The sequence below is a fragment of the Pectinophora gossypiella genome, chromosome 6, assembly GCF_024362695.1.
Source record: "Pectinophora gossypiella chromosome 6, ilPecGoss1.1, whole genome shotgun sequence".
Classification (NCBI taxonomy): domain Eukaryota; kingdom Metazoa; phylum Arthropoda; class Insecta; order Lepidoptera; family Gelechiidae; genus Pectinophora; species Pectinophora gossypiella.
In genome coordinates this window covers 4,052,612-4,070,469 of record NC_065409.1, presented here as the reverse complement: position 1 = coordinate 4,070,469, position 17,858 = coordinate 4,052,612, and the positions used below count along the sequence as shown (strand labels likewise).

The window sequence follows — 17,858 nt, the reverse complement described above, 5'->3', positions numbered from 1 at the left end:
TTAGTCGGGTCGCCAATCGGGTCGCGTGGTCAGAATCTGACCGACTGACCTAAGAAGTCAAACAGACAGAGCGACTGAGAAAATCGCATCCTGCATTGCCAGATTTACGAACTGTCTAAAAGGCAACTGTCAGTCAATCAATAAAAATCATAAATCTACACTCGTGCGATACTTATCATCATATACCTACACGTTAAATTGTGAATTATTCGTTTCAGCATCATATTTTGTGTAGAAATTGGACCTTATCCTTCGGTTCGGCATATTTTCCTTTGAAAATGAACGCTTTATTGGACTATGGCACGTCGTCCAGCGATTCTGAAGAAGAAGAACCCAAGAAGCCGTAAGTTTAGTTAGTCCATCATTTATAATTTATATTGGTCGTATTTATTTCATAGATATATGATTTCAGGACCTCGGTTGAAAGTACAAAACCAAAGCTACCAAAACCGGCTCTAGGAGAAAGCTCACTACAAACTTCTGTGTTCTCCAATCCATTTGCTGAAGCTGAATTAGCCAAGGCAGCTATCCTCGAAAAACATGTTAAAATGGTATATGTTGACTTTCTACTCCATACATATCTCACTAAATTATTTAGAACTTTTTCTGAAGTTATTTACTAATCTGAATAGATTCATCACTTAAAATAGGGTCTTTGAATGTTTTTTATTTACATAACATTAGGTAGAGTCTGTGTTTATATTACAATAAATGTTTTGGTTAGTATCTGCTGACAGAAGTGTGTCATGCATAAGGTCACATCATCCACAAAAACCATAACCAACATCTTATCTTATCTTATTTAGATAACCAACATAACCCAAGATATTAATTAAAAATAATTAAGATATTTCATATCACACACTTCTAAATATTTTGCAATTAGTAAAGCTACCTGGTTGTCAAAGTGAATTTATTACCAAAATAAAACTGTTTTTTTAATGATTTACCTTTGGTGGTGCTTCATCACTCTCGCCGGAGTTCTCGTTCTGACCTTCACCTTCCTCCACGTCCTCGTCCCCTGCAACCGGGCAACAAACTTGTCAATCCACCTGCGGCTCGCCGCCCGCGACCGCCACAACCCCACACGTCACGACCACCAACCTACTCCCACGACACATGCCACCCTCCCGCTAACCCCACTAATCCCTTTGTTTGGCGGCGTCCATTTTGTTAAGTAGTAATGAGGGAGATTGCATGTTCTTTTCTGTCACTAACATCCACTCCAAAATATTTACAACCCAAAGAAAACATATACGCCATTATAACACTGAAAAACACCTTCTTACCACCAGAGAACAGTTTTATACAGTGGTTTCAGAAAACAATTCGTTTCAAAGACCGAAAATTTCTAAATTTTTAATTGCTTATACCGCAAGTAAACACATGATACCGCTATTCGCGGCTTACCTATGACATGCTAGCTCAAATGAATCTTTACCTGCGAAAGAGCCGTCTACTTCTTCGTCTGAAGAAGTCCATTTGCTGAAGCTGAATTAGCCAAAGCAGCTATCCTCGAAAAACATGTTAAAATGGTATATGTTGACTTTCTACTCCATACATATCTCACTTAATTATTTAGAACTTTTTCTGAAGTTATTTACTAATCTGAATAGATTCATCACTTACTTATTTCTCTTTTGAGTCTCTGAAATAGGGTATTTTGATTTATTGTTCATGTAATCCACAAAATAATGGGTAAATGATAATTTTATTGGAACAAAATATCAAGTCACAAGCTTCTGCAAATAACAACTTAAAAGTAAATTCTTGTATCCGATTTTACATACAATCGTCAAGTACATAGGCAATAAACTGTAAGGTTCCAGGTAAAGATGAAACTCTCATGATTAATGGCAAGAAGATTTGTTGGAACTACCGGAAGGGAAGATGCCGGTTTGGCCATAACTGCAAGTACGCACATGACTCGGACATTCAGAAAACAACTGATGAACTGGATGCAGAAAAACAAGTAGGTTCACCTTTTTTATGATTTTGTTCTTCTAATATATTTCTATTTCAAAATTTTCTTACATTTAATTACAGAAATTGAACACAGTTGTTTGTGAAGGCTCTGGCACAATGACCTCAGCACCACCCCCACAGGCACCTCTAGATCCCAAACTACCCACAGATGATGAACTTTGGGAAGGAGGGCCAGAAAGGAAGAAGAAAAGACCAGGTCTAAGCCAAGGCTTAGTGCCAGGGAAGAAAGTGTTGCAGATGTACCAAGACCAGAAAAAGAAAGATATCAATAAAAAGAAATCATAATAATATACCAATATTTTTTGATTTTTTTTGTAGTGTATGGAATTAAAAGGTGTACTTAAATGAGATTACCCATTTAATTGGAATATATTGAGCAACAAAAGTTGCTTTTATCTATATACTTCTGTTTTGTGATAGATCAAAGTAAACCTTTCTTGTGGTATCCCGTAATATTTCAGTGGTACATAGCTCTCCATTTTATTATGGGGTCAAGTCAAAGCATGGAAACACTATTTGCTATCTACCAAAGATAGAAATTCTTATACAGCAAGACCTTTCAAACTAGGAATCAATCAAATCATTTAATGCACAAATAAGGTGGAAACATTAAATAAAACTATTATCTGTATGGTTCAATTCCCAAAAATGTATAGAGGGCTGAGGGACTGAATTGAGATTTAAAAATTGTGTCACTTATGCTGGCATCAGGACCACATGGATCAAAAATACGAAAATTTGTCGCCAAATATTAGAATTTATCACTAGTGTTAAACATTATAAGCGTTTTTGGTGGCAGTGCCGATATAAGCGGTTGCTAATAGCGAGAGGTTTCCATAGTCCCACATTTTGATATTTTATCTTGGGTATTTAACAAATAAAACGAAAGTTTTAGCAGATGCATCTTTCTATATTAAGAACCAATGCAAATATTACAGACAATGATTCCAACTTTTCCCATTATCGTCTGGCATGCATAAATTGCATAATCTTTCATAATATATAAACATCTGCCCCTGAACGTATCAATTTGGCAGCAGTAGTGAATTTTCCTTGTCAATTGTTACAATCAAAGCATTTTCTATAATTACACATTTAATGTATTAACATTCATGTTGCGTCATCTAGCTGGTGCACCAGATATGTGGCAAAGTACTGCCAACTTGTAGGCCCAGGCCGCGTTCACTTAAGTTGCACTGCTAATGTAGCTTTGTGTGTACTGTTCTCAAAGCTTGCTGATCGAGATACCAAAACGCACTTCCCACAGGTTCAACAAAATATACAATTCCTTTTACTTAGTGAGAAATACATAAAAATACGATTTAGTACGGATTAGTTGCAAGTGTGAACGCGTCCCGAGGCAAATGTTCAATAACATAGCACAGCCATCAATGCTACAATGGACTAATGCCAAAGCGAATAGCTTTACTATACCTCCGTAGATGTAGCTTTTTTAGTGTCATTATACTAGCGATGTTGTCTTAAATACTTTTGTAAAATACATTTAAAGGACATTTATCTCGTAAGTACTAGTTCCCTTTTATAACGTAAATATGCGACGAATTAGCGACGACATTCACTTCTACGTTAAAATTTAAACTATTTCAAACAATAATAATTATCTAATAAGATTTCCCATCTAAAAGGCCGCTATAAAATAAAATGTGGGGATCGCTGCCTACATCACATAACGCGAATTAACAGTATATCAAATTCATAGATCCCCAACAAAAAGTTAACTTTTTCTACTTCGACAATACAACATCGAGACATTAAAATCTTTAACTTCATCTACAAAACAATGATTCCAATTTCAATTTACTTTTTGACGTTTATTCGAGTTCCTTTCAATAATAAATATATTTGCCTCCTGCATAACACAAATCAAGTCTATAAGAAAATGCTATTGAGAAATAATAAACCTAAGGTCCTAGATATATCTAAACATACAATAACAATACTCACTGCTTATTGCAACTTCTTAAGTACTGTGACAGACACAAGGATCGATATACATGTTACACATTTAATGTATTCAAATATATTCTGGAAGGCACAAACAATAATCAAACAATTTCTATATAATTCATTTGTTTTTATACATTGATGCAATAGTTATGTAAAATATAGGTTTGTTGTACTAAAAGAATATATAAAAATAGATTTCATTTAGCAATTTACACATTAAAATATGAATAGATACAATATATTACATACAGCGTTTGGCTTCCTTTAGTGTAGGTTTGTCAGCGTAACATTTGATGTGTAATTTGTAAAGTATGGGTCCAGCTTTTCAAATATATAAGTACATCTTATCAATATTACAAGTATAATAGGTAGTTTACAAATAATTTCGTGTATATTGAAACATTATAAAGTGGAATTTTATAAAATCGTAAGTCTAAGCGTATAAATAAGTTTATATCTTAAGAGCGACCTTCTTGGGAATCTTTGGTGTTTGGAGATCGACTCCGTGTCCGTTGGTGAAGGCAGTGGGCAGCGGCGCGGCGGCGGCCGCGTGCCCGTTCACTGGCGCGCCATCGTGCCCGTTCAGTTTCCCAGCGAACCCATTCGTGTTCGCCCCATCGTGGCCGTTCACTTTTTTATTATTGTCGCTCAGGACATTGGTACCAGAACCATTGACTTTGTCACTGTCACGACCGTTCATCGCCAACTTAGTTTTCCCTGATAAACGAAAAAACCTCATTTTAACCCCACCATTTCCGTTACCGCTATGTTTCCGTGTACTAATGGCGTAATTGTGTTAGTCACTGACAAACTAAAGGAAAGTGATTGGAAAATTAGTGTCCATACAACATTATATTATATACATCTTCTTTTATGAGTTAGGTATCTGTATCATCACTTGATACCAGAGAGTTAACGCTCGCATCTGGAAAATCATTTACAATCTGTAATATCTTAGATATTTCATGAAAACTACAGTCTCACACTAGCAGACGTACAATAAACTATCGAGTGCGTCGAATTTAAAACGTGGAACTAACAGACAACAACTAGACAAAAAAGTACGGACTAAAATAACCAAAAAAGGAATTAACTAATAGGGTAGCTAACTATCGCTAACACAATTACGCCAGTGAACACATAGTAATGAAAGATACCGCATGCATACAATACACTTTTGGCCACGTACATCGGATACTTTTGCGTGTAATACTATCGCTCGAAAAATCGAGGGCTTTTCCTTGTATCCTATGCATTGTGTAAAAGTGTATGTTGTTTAGAATGCACTTACCATGGCTTTCATTGCCAGAGTAATACTTTTTCGAGGTCTTCCAGTCTTCCTTCAAGGAGAGGTTGAACATGGAGTAGGCAGGGTCGCCGGTCACCTCCTTCACGATCGTGAGGAACTTTGGCAACGTCGCTAGCAGCGCGTCCTGGTCATACGCCGCGCTATACGTTTCTAACAGTACCAATCCCCGGCACCTGGAAATTTATCAACATTTAACATGCAAATTCTCATAAATCAACAAAAATAAATACAAAATATCTACAACTACAACTAATCTAAGGATAAACATTCGTGCATTTACCTGGTAAGAGCAGTGCAGCAATATTAAGTGTTCATGAAGAAGTAGAATAATAAAAAAATGATACATATATACAATAAATATTTAATTAACTGACATCCATAATAAATAATACGTATATAAATAAATAAATAGATAGATACAACTACTAGACATAAAGTTTAGAATCACCTTGGATGCGTGGGCTGCCTGTATATATCCAGCTGGTAATACTGATTGTTGTAGATGAAGCAGCGGCGTTTCTTGAAGATGGTGAAGTGAGCGTCGTCGCGCTGGGGGAGCAGGTTGAGGTAGTCGCGGTGCGTCAGCTGCGTGCGCACCTCCACCGACTGACCGGTGGGGTGGAACTTGCGCAGCGTGTGGATGTACGACCAGTGGCCCTTCTGACCGCGCTTACGCAGCCTGACTTGCGCCTTACGCACATCGCTGTGCAAGTAGTTGTGAACGACGTCGAAGTCCTGGAACGGGGGGAACTCCGTGTCGGGCGCGAGGGGAGTTTTGACCAGGAACTTCCTCTTCTTCGAGTTGAGGTTAAGCCGGTCGCCGGTCTCAATGCCGATCCTCTGGCAGACGCACGCTATCAGCCGGTTCATCTTCTTGTCGAAGTCGGTGGAGTTGTCGATCACGTCGAAGTACGGGTGCCCGATCCACGCGGACGCCGCTTTGTAGTCCAGCTCGCGAGCCAGCTCCATGCCCTCTGATCGGCAGACATGTTCCTGGGGAATAAACAATATTTATTTAATCGTTTCTTGTATAGGACACTATATATAGAACAGGGCCCTGTTTTAATAAACATTACAATTAGTAAAAATACTACATTTCGATTTTCATTTTTTTTTCTTATTCCATTTCGGTGTTCATTGCGTCACTAATATGAAGGTACAAAATATTTCTGATCATACTGCTCACACACTCCGCAATGTAATCTGAATTACCATGGTATTTTATAATTGTAAATGGCATTAAACAAAGCAGGGATTATATCCGATAGAACATACATACAGACAGATGAGACACAAGACAGACAAACGCTTATTTGTAACAAAAAATCTTCTAGCAGATCAGGAATCCTATTTCCTGATGCGAGAATGAAATTGTCCTACAGTCATTGAACAAAATGGTCTCTCCGCCCCACACCAACCCGTATCGGATGCCGACCACACTTTGGGTCTAAATGTAACGGGAAGAGCGCACGGACTTTTCTCGTTCGCAGTTATGCGTGAGTTTTTTTTGTATAGTGTCCGTGCTTCAGTCACATTTTCAGACCGTAGTTCATAATCGAAATCTTCCACTGTCCTTGGGTAAAATGATGGATTTCCCCAAACTAATTCATTCATCGCATAAGATAAGATTGTTTGTTTTAAATCTTCAACGTCACAACTGGAAATAATAACATAATCATGATAACTGATAACTAATTCAAATAAAAACTGGCCATGGTCATATGATTTGGATTTAAATCGATAATGAATCTGGTATTGCAATTTGTTTCCTTATAAATAAACATAAATAAACAATCATGTGCTTGCAATCGATCTTTTTGACATTCTTATCAAAACACAATGAATACACATTATAAGAATACAAGAATTATTACTTCAAGATCTATAGAAACTTGATACAACCCAATTAAATATATTACTGAAAAAATACAAACATATTTATTTTATCAATTTACTGCACTAATAAGATAATGGATTGTTTTTTTCGTTATCAGTTAATGCCAATAATGTCTAGTCGTTCTTGATAACAATATAGATATGATTTTTCCATTTCTATATTTTGCGAGATAGACAAAGTACCCCTTGGGACTGTTACGGTATCGCGATTCGGTGCGGGGATGTAACTCCTTCCTTTCTATATTTTCTTTCCAGGTAGTTAAGTAGTCGCATAGAATAAAGAATAATACTTCGTATAGAATGGTTACACTCATCCTTGCACCAATTCATATCGGGTGCTGACCTCACCCCCACTGCGACTTGCTTTTTTTAGTCTTCAATTATCATAAAATATATGGCCTCTGTGGTCCAGTGGTTGAGCGTTGGACTCACGATCCGGAGGCCCCGGGTTCGAATCCCAGTGGGGACATATCACAAAAATCACTTTGTGATCCCTAGTTTGGTTAGGACATTACAGGCTGATCACCTGATTGTCCGAAAGTAAGATGATCCGTGCTTCGGAAGGCACGTTAAGCCGTTGGTCCCGGTTACTACTTACTGATGTAAGTAAGTAGTCGTTACATGAGTCATGTCTGGGGCCTTTGGCGGCTCAATAGTAACCCTGACACCAGGGTTGATGAGGTTGGTACGTCACCTCACAACCCACACGATAAGAAGAAGAAGATAAAATATATACAGGCTGTTAGTGACACCGTACCAAAAACTGAGGGGAATGATACCGCTCATGATTCCGAATTAATCTCAAGTCTTTTCCGTCGCAAAAGTATGTTACAATAACAGAATTATGGGCCGGAGATTGTCTCTCGCTCGCATTTACAGGCGGCACAAAGTGCAATTTTTGTATGAAGTGTCCGGTGTGTGGTAGATAGTATATAAATTATGTGGTACTAACTAACAACAGCTGAACTGATAAACTACATAATTGTGCGCACGAGGTAGGACATGTATATAATATATTAAATCATCACGTGGCAAACCTCACTTCAAGTGCACATTAAGTATACTTAATCTGCGCTATTGAATCGTATAATAGTCTTGTTAGTTTTATAATATCTCTTTGAAGCGAAGCTTTAAAAATACGAGTTCAGAACAAGAAAAATAGGTTTTTCATGTCGGATCGAGTGCAATGAGACTATTCTAAGGTTTGTCTTTGGATCCGGACCAAGAGCAGCGGCGAGGCGAGCACTTTCTGATAACACTAAAAACTTAACTTTATTAACATTGACATAAAATCCAATCTTCTCCCTAACAAATATCGACTCGCAGCGACTCGAGCCCACGGCAATTCGTCGAACAATATTGCATTGTATGGAAATAGTAATAAAGTTACTTTCAGGTTTTATCAGAAAGTACATACTCTTTTAAATCATTTCATATGGTAGTTTTTTGAACTTTTCGATAAACAACAGATTTTATAGAAGATTTACAGGCACTAATATAACAGTATTTTTATCGCGTGCTATATCTACCGTCATTGGATGACGTGTGTGACGTATAATCAGCGACTGGGTTGCCGCATGTAACGTTATGATAAATAGACGTGCAATTGGAAACATACTGAATAATTCAACTGCGCCGGCCGTAGATAACAGCAATAATAACTTGCGTCATTTACTCGTCCGATGCATTATATCGGCAGTCGTGTAATACCATGTTTGAAAAACTATCGAGCGGAATATAAACTGCGTATGTTTGACTACAGCTGTGATATCCGTGACTTAGAGCGCAATAGGCGTCCTGTTTCATTGTCGTTATATTGTTACGAATTTCAAATAGATCCGCGAATCGTTATCTAGTTGGTATATTTACATACCCTATTTAACGTAGGATGATTAGAATGATGCCAGGACAGAGATATAGTACATGGCCTAGTGCGAAAGGGACGAGAGATAGACACTCGATGTATGGGACCACGCGTATCCCACTGAAGTAGGCAGAGACTTTGGAATTTCACTTATGATCCTAACGCACCACTTTCGCTTCTTCTGTGGCGACCCTAGCCAAATATTTAGGTGGTGCGAGCCGGTATGAGCAATCTAGAGCGATGAAGTTAGCTTGCGGCCAGGGTGAACCAGTCTTGGGTTGATTTAGCCCCCTATTTCGGTGCCCGGTGAAAAAACCGCCAATGCTTCTTCCACTTCTATCAAAAATCTTCAAAGATGCTCGAAGGTTTCTTGAAAACATCCTGATTGTATTTCATTAATTCTCTCTACACTTCCGAAACATGAAATTGTTGGTAACACGAATGTATCCCCGAAGGCGTACGTAGAAGGGTATAAATAAAATTGTAGGTATTACACCTACTCCTCACCTATGTTTAAGTCCCATGTAAATAGGGAACGAACTTATTGCCATTAACCGGACACAAAAGAAACCACGAATTATCTGTGATCCAAACATGAATTCAAATTAATAAAGTCGAATTCAGTGGTTTACAACCTCCGTTCTGGGCGATGACGGATTATTGATCAACCTCATAATGAGTACTCATTTATGGAAGATGTCTTACCTCGATGGAGTAGAAGTCCTCGGCGCCGTTGGCGGCTGAGACCATGTGCACGATCTGGTTGTATCTGTTGTCTCTGAGCTCCACGTTGTTCCAGTTGTTTGAAGACATTATCGCCTCCCACTGCTCTTTAGGTATAACTGAAATTTAGTAAAATATAGTTATTAAATTTAGGTAATTGCCTTGTTATATAAGATATTATTATATAAGCCTCTACTACCTCTGTGATCGTTTCTTTCTTTGCACAATAAACAATATTTGTATTGTATTTAATACATAAGCTCACGACTATATCCCAATTGGGGTAGTCAAAGGTACATCGTAGGATGAACTAAGTACCCACACCTCATTGAGCTCTCAGTATATTGTTTGGTTTGAAGATTTTCATTTGGAAAGGGCTGGTGTGTGTCGGATTGGATGGTTAGATTGGCAGTAGCTCTTGGACAAAACCGAACCCGTTACACCATCAAAGCCGACCTTATAAAAACGGAAAGACACTAGGAAGATGATGACGCAGACGAGTTAAATAATCGCCCCAATAAATAAGTCAAAACTGTTATCATCATCCTTCAGCGCTCCCTATTTGTCCGGCCAAGTAGTTAATGCGATCTGCGGCAAATCTACAATAAGTCACGTCAAAAAAAAAGATGTTATCATCATCACTAATTTAAGAGTCACGCTCTTGTCGGTGTAGCATTCATCATGCTATTTTTTAAGGGAAAAATAGGGCAGTGGTTTCCCTCTTCCAAAGTGGTTTCAAAACTGTTGTAACTGATAAATTAATAAGTAGTGTATCAACTAAAAACTATGGATTTTATTTATATTATTTCGGAATATTATTAACTAAGTTGCTTGTATAGCTTCCTTTATAATTGAAAAATAAAATATAAAGTTGAACTAATAGGATTAATGTTTTCCAGAAAGTTCAACTTTTACAAAAAAATAACTGGAATTTTTTGGTGGATTGGTTTTTTTGGTATAGTTGAACTTTGTGGAATAGAGAGCACATCATCAAAATCCGCCCAACATTTAAAAATGCAACTTCAAAGTTAATTCAGTAAAACAGGCGGTAATTAAGCGTTGTGTAAAAAATAATCTACATTCGTAAAATTATTAAATTATTATGACCTCGTAAAGTATAATTTAGATAGAGCGTACACAATGACAGGATATGTGAGTGGAAAGTTATGAATGAGTGATTTGTTTTTTACCTAACAATATAATTAGATCAAAGCAAAAAAATAACTGGTATTTATGTAAATAGAAACAAGAAATGTCTGCGCAGTTGTTATGATTCGCCAAAATTTTCCTATCGACCCCGAAAATTGTTATTGTGTTCGTTTTTGTAATTTATCTAGCGTTATTGGTCAAGGCAGACCAACTTATAAAACCACAATTATTATAGAATAATAATATGGTTCAAATAGTTTCTAAAGAGTAACAAATAAAGTGTATAATTATTCTTTATCATCCCCCTAGCATTACCCCGTTTTTCACGGGGTCCGCTTACCTAATCTGAAGATTTGACAGGTCCGGTTTTTACAAGCAACTGTCTGTCTGATCTTCCAACCCGCTAAGGAAAAACCACCCCAATACAGGTTAGGTCATATACCTCCGAAAATGCATTTCTCACGATGTTATCCTTGTTTCAAACATGAATTCGAAAACAAATTCGACAATCATTGGTTTAGGCCTGTGCTGGTTTCAAACCTGCGACCTCAAAGTGGGCTACTACGGTTTCTAAAGTGTATAATTATTGTTAAAACATTAAAATGCCATGTGACAATAAAATGCAGTTTATACGAAACTCAATAGCAATTACGACGCTTGTCGTGTACACGTGACCGTAGAATAAAATGTTTCTGCTACAAACGCAACCGCGTGATTCAATGATGGTGTTTGTGAAAGGACGGAAACATTTGTGACTAATCCTTTGTCAGATTAAATATAAAACCTAATTGTTTTATTTCTACTTACAACACCGAACAGCAGATCAAAATTCGAATGGGTGAATATCAAAATGTGTCAAGTTTGGTGGCGACTGACATATAATTTTTTCGTGAAAAATTGGGGAAATTGGGAAAATTGGGAATTGAAAAAATCCTTTTTCATGTCGGAACCGAGGATCCTTTTGGATCTTTTCATGTCGGAACCAAATTGTTCACGAAAAAATAATATGAAATTTCGCCACCAAACTTGAAATTTTGAGATTCACCCGAATAAAAGTGTTATGGAAACTTTTATATTTCCGTATTTTTAGCTAATGACTCATTGGGGGAATTGGGTAGACGGGATCGGGACGTTACCGAAAGTATGGGTTATTATTTTGTAAGCTTAAAGACACGAGTAAACGTTGGACCAACCAGCTCGGCCAACAAGTACCTACTGGAGAAATAAAATACAATTTCGACGACAATGTTTGGTCTGAAGGGTGGTAATGAAATAAGCAAAGGCCGGCGCTATCACCGCCAAAATGTCATTATGAATGTGTAAGCACGATTCTATCCTAATTAGAAAAGTTTCATTTGACGCGTCCGAGATTTGTGTGGAGGGAGCGGAGGCCAAATGTCACTGGCAATCTATAATGCTAATGAAGGAAAACTTTTGGAGAATTTTGGAAATCACAAATGTGCATCGAAGACAGACGAGAGATGATTTATTTATTTTCATAGGATAAACAATCATACGTGATATATTAACAATAGGTGTAGGATATTTCCAAGTACATGTACAATCAACCACATTATTCACGTATTAAAATGATACTCGTATAACTCACATGCACTAGCGTCCATGGCTCCTCTGTCGCAGATGATGAGGCAGTTCCTCTGGCAAGACTGGCCAAGCTCGAAGAACGTGTTCTCGATCTGAATCATCGTCTTCAGGAGGTTCTCCTGGAATGTCGCCGCTGTAACAACAAATAATATACTTAGTAATGAAACAATTAGGTCGGTAAACTGTGGTCGGTTTTCCCTGTACAAGAGCTCTGTTTTGGTTTAAAGTATTACATTTCTTGGTCAATTTAAGCGTGTGCAGTTCATGAGTGCTAATAATATTAATATTACAAAGTCGTAATTCTCGAAATTCTCTTAAAATCGAACCCATATTATGTATTGAAATCTCGGCCTTAGGAGGTTAATAAAATGATTACTCAAACCTTAATCTACGTAAATCTAGCTGTTTACTATACACATAAATATAGCCTATTCACACGACCACATCATAACTTCGACAAGCGACTGTAAAGATGTTTCTCAAGGATGATGTGATGGATGATGACCAATAATTTTAGCAGATAGTGATTAGCTGATTCTAAATATTTATAACGAAAGTTCCAATCAACGTGTTGCACAATGTTATGAAAATAGAAGATATAGCCGCTTGTGGGTGTAAAGGAAATTACCCACAAGGTCTAAAGTCAGCTGATGAATTGGGCCTGTTTTCTAGAACAATAACCCTACAAATTGTTGTATTGAATAAGTGCCAAATATCCACGCGAGTAAGTAGCAGCCCATTGAAAGTCTGCCCGCTTGTGGAAGGGGTTTACGCTCCAGCGATTACACGACGCAAATTGGTTTTGAACGGACAATAGTCTTGTCAAATCGAAATATAGTACAAAAAGTTTCTGAGATATGGCTATTTGAAACCTGCTTTTAGATTTATATTCATAAATTGCTATGCTTGTCTTAATAATACTAAACATATTCAAAGGAAACTTTTTGGTATAGTCTAAGATGGCAAATCACGCTATGAATCGAATTCGTGTCTGTTTATTTAACTTACTAGTAGGCACAAACTATATCTACTCACATTATTATGTGTGTATGTAATAGTTCCACAAACAGTCGTCTAGTAATCGCTTCCTGATCATTTACTGTCTGGTAGGTAGTTCATTCAATCAAATACAAAATAAAACGTAACATTTTGATGAACAATTATACACTCGCCTCATTTATGCCATCACCTTAGTAAATGATGCATCATAGAAAGTCACAGAGCCTTGCCAAAACACTGACCACACGTACAAACAGATTATGTTCCCTGATTTATTTCTGCCAGACACTGTTTACTGTGAACTCGGCAAACTATGAATGGTGCCCGGACGAAGGTCGAGGTATAAGTACTTTCGAAGTTACGACGGGTAGGTACAATAGAGGACAAAAGAAGGATAAACGGGAGCTTTCTACAAAATATATTGTACGTCGGATAGGTATTTCAGCAGAATTAAGTTCGTACAGCCAAAACGAATAAAAAGTAAATCCTAACGTGATATCTTTTTTATATTCTTAGCCGCACTTGAAAAGGCTGAGAGGAGTAAATCACTAAATCAGACGTGTTTTTGAGCGAGCCCTGCTCCCGCGAGCTTCATTTGAATTAAAAAAGTATAATATATTTTGACGAGAATATTCAATATATAAAGTACTGTCGAAGCAATTTTATTCGTCTGACGCAAAAATGCTAGTCATAGCAATCTGATTGCAAATCAAGGGTTGTCACGGACGTAATTCGTATTCGCTGCCAACTTCCGGAAGAAACATGCTCATCACGTTATTCAAACGGTCTGTTTCCTAAACGTATCATCAAATTGCCGGAAAAAATGTCATTTATTGGTGAAGCTACTGGATGAATTCAAGATTTTATTGTAGAAAAACAGAAACTAATTTAAATATGGAATTAAATCCGTTTCGAAACAATGACTTACAAGACATCATTCACTTAGTTGCCGTACTGTACTGTAATACTACTATTCCGTAGAAGCGATAATTGCTCAATCGTATTATTTAGTATGACTGACTAAATACAATGATTTGCAGTTGGCAGAAACTAGTGAAAACCAGTGATAACTCAATCTTCATCATGTCACGAAAACATCAAGGTTAAATGTGACGTAGCCAATATATGTGTACTAAGTGTATGCTTAGTTGAATATACGTAATACGACCAAGTAAACATTTGAAACGTGTGAAATTAATCTATATCGGTTCAGCGGATGAAAGGTTTAAAGCTTTTATTCAGATGTTCTTCTCGCTGGTGTTTAATTCAAGCAATTTGAGATATGAAGCTGCTAAAAAGCTGAATAGCGCGAAGCGTCATCTGATGAGTGAGGCGACGCGGAAAATACATTATCACCAACAAATCACTGATAATGGCCCCAAAGCCGCTGAATAACTATGTTGCCAATGCCAAAACCCATACACCGAACTACACGTGATTCTATAAATATTAAATCAAATTGGTTTTGTCTTCTGCCAAAAGAATTACGAAAAGAATATATCTTTTAATCGTCGAATAAAAGTCAATGTATTCCGAACATGAATCGCTTCGTGCATGGGAAACAAATTGAACAATTTTCATATTTTAACATTTCATTTTTTCCAGCAGTTAAATTGTCTGAATTTAGTGTGTCTTTTAAAGTCACTATAATCATCTTTGCCTAGTTTATTACATTACTGATTATTCAAACCTATTGTTCCTAAAAACTGCACGATCAAACAGCTAAAGCTATCGAATGCTATCGTATGATTTGCAATACATCAGTTTGGCGCGAGCCCGAGGCTATCGTATGTCTACTGCCTTCTATCGCCATTGTAGGTCGGATAATCGCCATCTATTGCAAATTTATCAGCTTGACGACAACTATTGCGAATCTAAGTAGATCTCTTGCAAATCTAGAGCTATCCTGTTTCAGTAAGGCGACCTAACGTAATCAAGATGTAACGCAATCACATCGGATTGCGCCGGTTGCAATTGTAATCATTACACCGATGAACGTTTATTGGTGTCATTATATATGGTTAGGCATGACGTGATGTCCGTATACACAACAGGACCCTTCGTCTGATTCGATCGACAACCAGAGTTTCACTTTCGTAATATTTAGTACCTTCCGAGTAGTGTAAGAAAAATAATAGTACCTTTACAGTTAAACAAAAAACTTGAATTAATTTCCAGCAGGACCCTCCGTGGTTTGAAGGTCTTCAGACCATTGGTGTATATCCCTGTATAGCGGTGCATTAGTACCTTCAGATTATCTTCGTTTTCTTTTAAAACAAATATTAGTTTATAAGAAATAAATCTACAAAATTTTTATACTGCCAGCAGGACCCTTTTTTGTTTTGGTGCTCTCAGTCTAGACAGTCATATTTCCTAGCAGCAATATATTAGTACTTTTCAAAAAAATATCGCTTCGTTAAAAAATGAGTAGTATAAAGTAATAGTAATAAGACTCTGATTCATTATCAGGGAAAATATTCTAAATAGCATAACGTTACTTCTATTCCCGGAGTTTACTTTACCTATTATTGTTTTATTTATGTGATGCAACCAATTAAATAAAAATTTAGTTTTCATGTTATTTTAGGTAGGTACGTAGTTTAATCGTCGAAGAACATATAATTCAATAATTTACAAAATTGAGGGTAGATGAAAAAAAATAACCGATTTCGTAGTGTCATATCGCATATTAGTAACAGAGGTTCATTTGTGCAGTTACGTATTGTCGTTCAGGTTATTTAAAATATTTTTGTGCTAATAATGGTTAGAAAAAAGAAGCTATTTTCTAATTTAATTTCTATTGGTAATTGTAATTTAATAATTCCTAATGTAAATTTTTGTAAATATAATTTATTTTTTGTTATAATTTTCATTGTGTTTTCCTTTTTGACGATATTAAACTACGTACCTACCTAATATAACATGAAAACTGATTTTTATTTCATTGGTTGCATCACATAAATAAAAGTGTTAGAATATTTTCTCTGATAAAGAATCAGTCTTATTACTTTTTAATACATTTTTTTTTAATTAAGCGATATTTTTTTGAAAAGTACTAATATACTGCTGCTAGGAAATATGAATGTCTGGACTGAAAGCACCAAAACAAAAAAGGGTCCTGCTGGCAGTATAAAAATTTTGTAGATTTATTTCTTATAAACTAATATTTGTTTTAAAAGAAAACGAAGATAATCTGAAGGTACTAATGCACCGCTATACAGGGATATACACCAATGGTCTGAAGACGTTCAAACCACGGAGGGTCCTGCTGGAAATTAATTCAAGTTTTTTGTTTAACTGTAAAGGTACTATTATTTTTCTTACACTACTCGGAAGGTACTAAATATTACGAAAGTGAAACTCTGGTTGTCGATCGAATCAGACGAAGGGTCCTGTTGTGTATACGGACATCATGACGTGAGCTATTGACACCCCTTGGCTCTCGGTGCTACAACGATTGTGGTATTTATTTGTCTTGGCCATCATAATTTTAACGATTTTTAGCTTTTCTCGTCTCAATGCAGGGCAAGTCAAAAATGTATGACTAAGTTACGTTTTGTGAACTGGATCTATCCAAAGCTGGACTAAATTTAACTCAGTATTGTTTTTCCTCAAACGTTGACCAGGCAAACATACAGTGATGAGTTCTCTCACCCGCTAAAATAAAGGAGTATGTAACATGACACCTGGTAAGAACAACAACAACTTGGTACATGTTTAAATTAGATAGATATACTTACATAATTATTTTTGTCTTCAACCAGGAGACAGACAAACGGCCATGATTGTCTCGGTTTTATTTTCAGCCTTTGCCAATGAACTTTCGGTAGACACACTCATAGAAGTGTCTATTTGCATTAGATAATTTAAAAAATAGAGTACCGCGGAAAAGAACCAGTGTAATAAAAAAATAAAAAGTATAACCCGTGACGATGGACACCAACTGTGCGGCCTCGATTTACACGTCACTGAAAAAATGGCGGCAATTTACGAGTCGCCGTAGTAAATTCGCAATAAATTGCCGTGTTCTTGACATCCCCAGTAATGCTACTCATCTTTGGATCTTCATCGCTACTTTACATACTATTTATTAAATAATCATAAAATACTGCCTGTTACAGTTTAGATTCGTTACTTATCTAAAATAAATCTAAATGACGATGCATTTCTGTCATAAATAAAACAAAATGAAGACAAATGAGGTGAAAATATCAAGTCTCTCCGTTGATACAGTGACTGATATTATGATAAAATGCCATAAATAGTCATGTCATACAGATAAAAGCGACTTCACTGTCAATGTCAGTGCCATGAGATGCAATGTGAACGAGGTAAGGTATAAATAACTCTATGTTGAAC

The 17,858-nt window shown here is 36.6% G+C and overlaps 2 protein-coding genes across 3 annotated transcripts in view; one reads left to right on the top strand and one right to left on the bottom strand.

Annotated features, from left to right (window-relative positions):
- The first annotated feature begins 148 nt into the window (after window positions 1-148).
- On the top strand, window positions 149-2,284 carry LOC126367686 (uncharacterized). Its single transcript, XM_050011332.1, has 4 exons — window positions 149-343; window positions 413-551; window positions 1,823-1,972; window positions 2,047-2,284. Exons 1-4 carry the CDS (start codon window positions 279-281, stop codon window positions 2,269-2,271), a joined length of 579 nt encoding a protein of 192 aa, XP_049867289.1. The 5' UTR covers window positions 149-278; the 3' UTR covers window positions 2,272-2,284.
- Window positions 2,285-2,875: 591 nt separating this feature from the next.
- LOC126367685 (TRPL translocation defect protein 14) overlaps window positions 2,876-17,858 on the bottom strand; it is a 28,696-nt gene continuing 13,713 nt past the window's right edge. For both annotated transcript variants that reach the window (XM_050011330.1, XM_050011331.1), the window contains 5 exons: window positions 12,505-12,633; window positions 9,729-9,865; window positions 5,712-6,256; window positions 5,246-5,436; window positions 2,876-4,671 (listed from right to left, as the gene is read on the bottom strand). In XM_050011330.1, the coding sequence (XP_049867287.1) occupies window positions 4,406-4,671; window positions 5,246-5,436; window positions 5,712-6,256; window positions 9,729-9,865; window positions 12,505-12,633 (1,268 nt within the window). In that variant the 3' untranslated portion in view covers window positions 2,876-4,405. The remainder of the gene's footprint in view (window positions 4,672-5,245; window positions 5,437-5,711; window positions 6,257-9,728; window positions 9,866-12,504; window positions 12,634-17,858) is intronic.